At 44.1% G+C, this 2,782-nt stretch overlaps 1 protein-coding gene across 1 annotated transcript; it reads right to left on the reverse strand.

The window, feature by feature from the left end:
- Positions 1-245: 245 nt before the first annotated feature.
- On the reverse strand, positions 246-2,432 carry LOC149570648 (uncharacterized). Its single transcript, XM_089817941.1, has 3 exons — positions 1,697-2,432; positions 1,391-1,592; positions 246-1,281 (listed from the first exon to the last, which is right to left on the reverse strand). The coding sequence occupies exons 1-3, from the start codon at positions 2,048-2,050 to the stop codon at positions 821-823; spliced, it is 1,017 nt and encodes a 338-aa protein (XP_089674067.1). The 5' UTR covers positions 2,051-2,432; the 3' UTR covers positions 246-820.
- Positions 2,433-2,782: the final 350 nt, after the last annotated feature.

A 2,782-nucleotide genomic window follows, 5' to 3' on the forward strand; every position in this document is an offset into this window, starting at 1 on the left:
TCGATGGGATGCATAGATGACGCTAGGTGTCCACCTAGTGGACTGACGCTGCCGGATGTCGCCACCTTGGCAATGCCAAGGTAGCCGGGAAAAGATAACGCTGAGCGCGGAAGGAACTCACAGTTTGCCAAAAAAAGTTCGCACTTCACTTTTCACGCTCTCCGAAATTAGATTTCGATTCACTATTTAAAATTTTTCACAAAATCAGTATGATTTAAAGATTAACGAAAAAACAAAGAATAAACTCCCGAAAAAAATTGAAGGTTGCATACAAAATATTTCGTGAGTAAAAGTGTTTTATGCGTTAAACTTCTGATAGCAATGAAGCTTAAACTTGAAACCGTAAATAAACGCCCAAATGGCCTTATATAGCGGTTTACCCAGGTTTTGGTAGACATGGTCTCTGTTTTTGAATGCTGGCTTCCATGAGCAGAGATGTGGGAACATGATCTTGTGGGTCTCAGAAAGTAAAAGTTATACAGACAATGGGATTAGGTTAACAACACTAGGGATACAAGTATTTGGTAAAGGTTGGGCGTTTTGGATAGACATTTCTCCTTTCCCCTTTCCAGGTAAAAAGGTTCCGAAATGTCTGTTTATTTTACACTAAGACGTTTCTTTTCTGTCAATGGTCGATTTCTATCTGCACAAACTGAATTAAAATGCAAAGCGAGGTACCTTCTCAACAATATACAGGACTCCTAGTCATTAAGGTGTTTATCTTAAAATCGGAAATTGTATTCAGAGATGGGGGGGACTGCTTCGTATCCCCGTTCATCACAGTCCCCATCTGTATATGTAAAGCAAGCTCCATATGATGTTAATACATGACATCGTTAGTGTTGTTATGAGTGACCGCCTGTGCCCCTGCCTGTGTCAGTGCCCTGCTTAACCCTGAAATCCTTCCCTTACCAGTGACTCCAGATCCGTACTGATTCCTCTGCTGAAGATTAAAGCAGGCGTTCCATGACTCCAATTGGGTACTGGTGCGCTTGTGGGAGGACAGCCACTTGGCTTCCAGATAACTTTTTTTCCTCCACGGCGGCAGATGCAATCCCCTCGCTTTCAGCGACCTCCTCGCAGCGTCGCACATAATCCAGATGATGTCACGCATCTTATCCGCGCTCCCCACCACCAATTCAGGAAGCGCCTCCGCCAGAGCTGCGTATTCTGCCGTTGGCCGAGCGATCTCAAATTGCGCCCTGAAATCGATGTCCACCAACACCCGATCACTTTTACCCCTCGCCCCAACATTCACCACGTCAATGAACTCGTAATCACCTGCAGAGATCATAAAGAACACGTTAAGATCAGAATCACAAGGTACTGGACTAGATTTCAGACTTTAGAAAACCTGCAGAGGGACTAACCTTACCTAACCTAATCTAACCTGCGGGGTATCCGTTCGTTTGCTCCCAACGTGTTTTGCAGATTCCTGCATTGTACCCTGCGCATCGTAGACTCTTCACTACGAATCGTCGCAGATCGGCGCCGTTGTTTCTGTGGGGGGCAGAAGGGCCTATAATCCGCATGGCTTCCCTCACGTCTCTAAGAAGCTTCACCTCCAGTTGTGTTCTGCAGGAGCACACATCCTGCACTTTCATAAATAGTATACCTATTACGGAACACAATATAGAAGAATAGATTAGAGTTTCTCTGAAGTCGGATGCTAGCTAGTGTGTGAGCTACTGTTTACCCGTAAAATGCGGCATGTCTGATCTTGAGGGTGTTGATCAGGAGTGGAGCACTCTGTATCACTTCCACTATTTTCATCTAACCATTCTTTTCCACTGTCCTTTTCTTCATCATCATCATCTTCTTCCTCTTGAAGAAAGCACAAGTCGGCGAGAGAGCTGGAAGCGGAGATTCCCTTATTATTTCCCCTATTTTCTGTTGCGGTCGCAGGCGGGGGACCCATTGTTGGAGCAGCATGATTATGAATGTGGGTGCTGCCCTTTGTTGGGTGGAAATGAAGGAGATGAAGGTCGGCCTCACTGTTTGGGGGGTTCCGCGATGGCACCTTCACTGGCACGGAGTGGGAGCGGCACATATCGATAATCGTGGCTGTCAAACTCGTTCTTTTTTTCGCGATCAATTTAAAGAGGGGAGGAGTGGGCAGACTTTTAGCGCAGCAGCGGTCTCAAAGCACGGGAATGGGGATATCCATGGCATATGCAAGCGAGGAAGAGTCATTTGAAAGTGGTTGATGATGATATCCATGGCATATGTGGGCTTTCGACGACATAAGATGACATCATTGCGCCCGCTCTTGCCTTGCGCTTTACCCGTCTGAAAGGTGATAATAATTCACGTGTAGACCACTGATGAAGCCAGCGTTGCAGAGGAATATAGCATTACTACATGGAGACCGCGCCTCGGAAAGCCTGCAAGGCACGGAAGATAAGGTTAATCTTAGAACATAATTTGAGGGCCCAGGAGCTATGTTTTTCAGATGTCGACATGAAATACTGTGAAAAAGTTGTGGGGTTGTCTTCGTACGTTATTCACTTTGCCTCTTTTCTTTTTTTTTTGCTTTTTTCCTTTTTTTGGGGTTGGGGGATAAAGCTGCAATATATCAAAAGCTAGGGCATAGTCTTCAAAAACTAAAGTAAACTAGTTATATATATAAAATAAGGTGAGAGACCTCAAGACTTTAATTTTTAAATGTCAAACATTTTTCAATATTACATTAAAGTTTCGATATCTATAGACTTTTTGTACATATATTATGTAATATATATATAGCTAGTAGCATTGAGATGGGTGAGTCCCAAGAATTAAA

Source organism: Cupressus sempervirens, chromosome 3 (assembly GCF_028749045.1).
Source record: "Cupressus sempervirens isolate cs-2001-9-10 chromosome 3, ASM2874904v1, whole genome shotgun sequence".
NCBI lineage: Eukaryota > Viridiplantae > Streptophyta > Pinopsida > Cupressales > Cupressaceae > Cupressus > Cupressus sempervirens.

Coding starts and splice junctions, on each gene's coding strand:
- LOC149570648 (XM_089817941.1), bottom strand. CDS start 2,050: ATGTGCCGCTCCCACTCCGTGCCAGTGAAGGTGCCATCGCGGAACCCC. Junction 1,593..1,696: donor AGACATGCCGCATTTTACGG/GTAAACAGTAGC, acceptor ATGAAAGTGCAG/GATGTGTGCTCCTGCAGAAC. Junction 1,282..1,390: donor AACGAACGGATACCCCGCAG/GTTAGATTAGGT, acceptor TGATCTCTGCAG/GTGATTACGAGTTCATTGAC.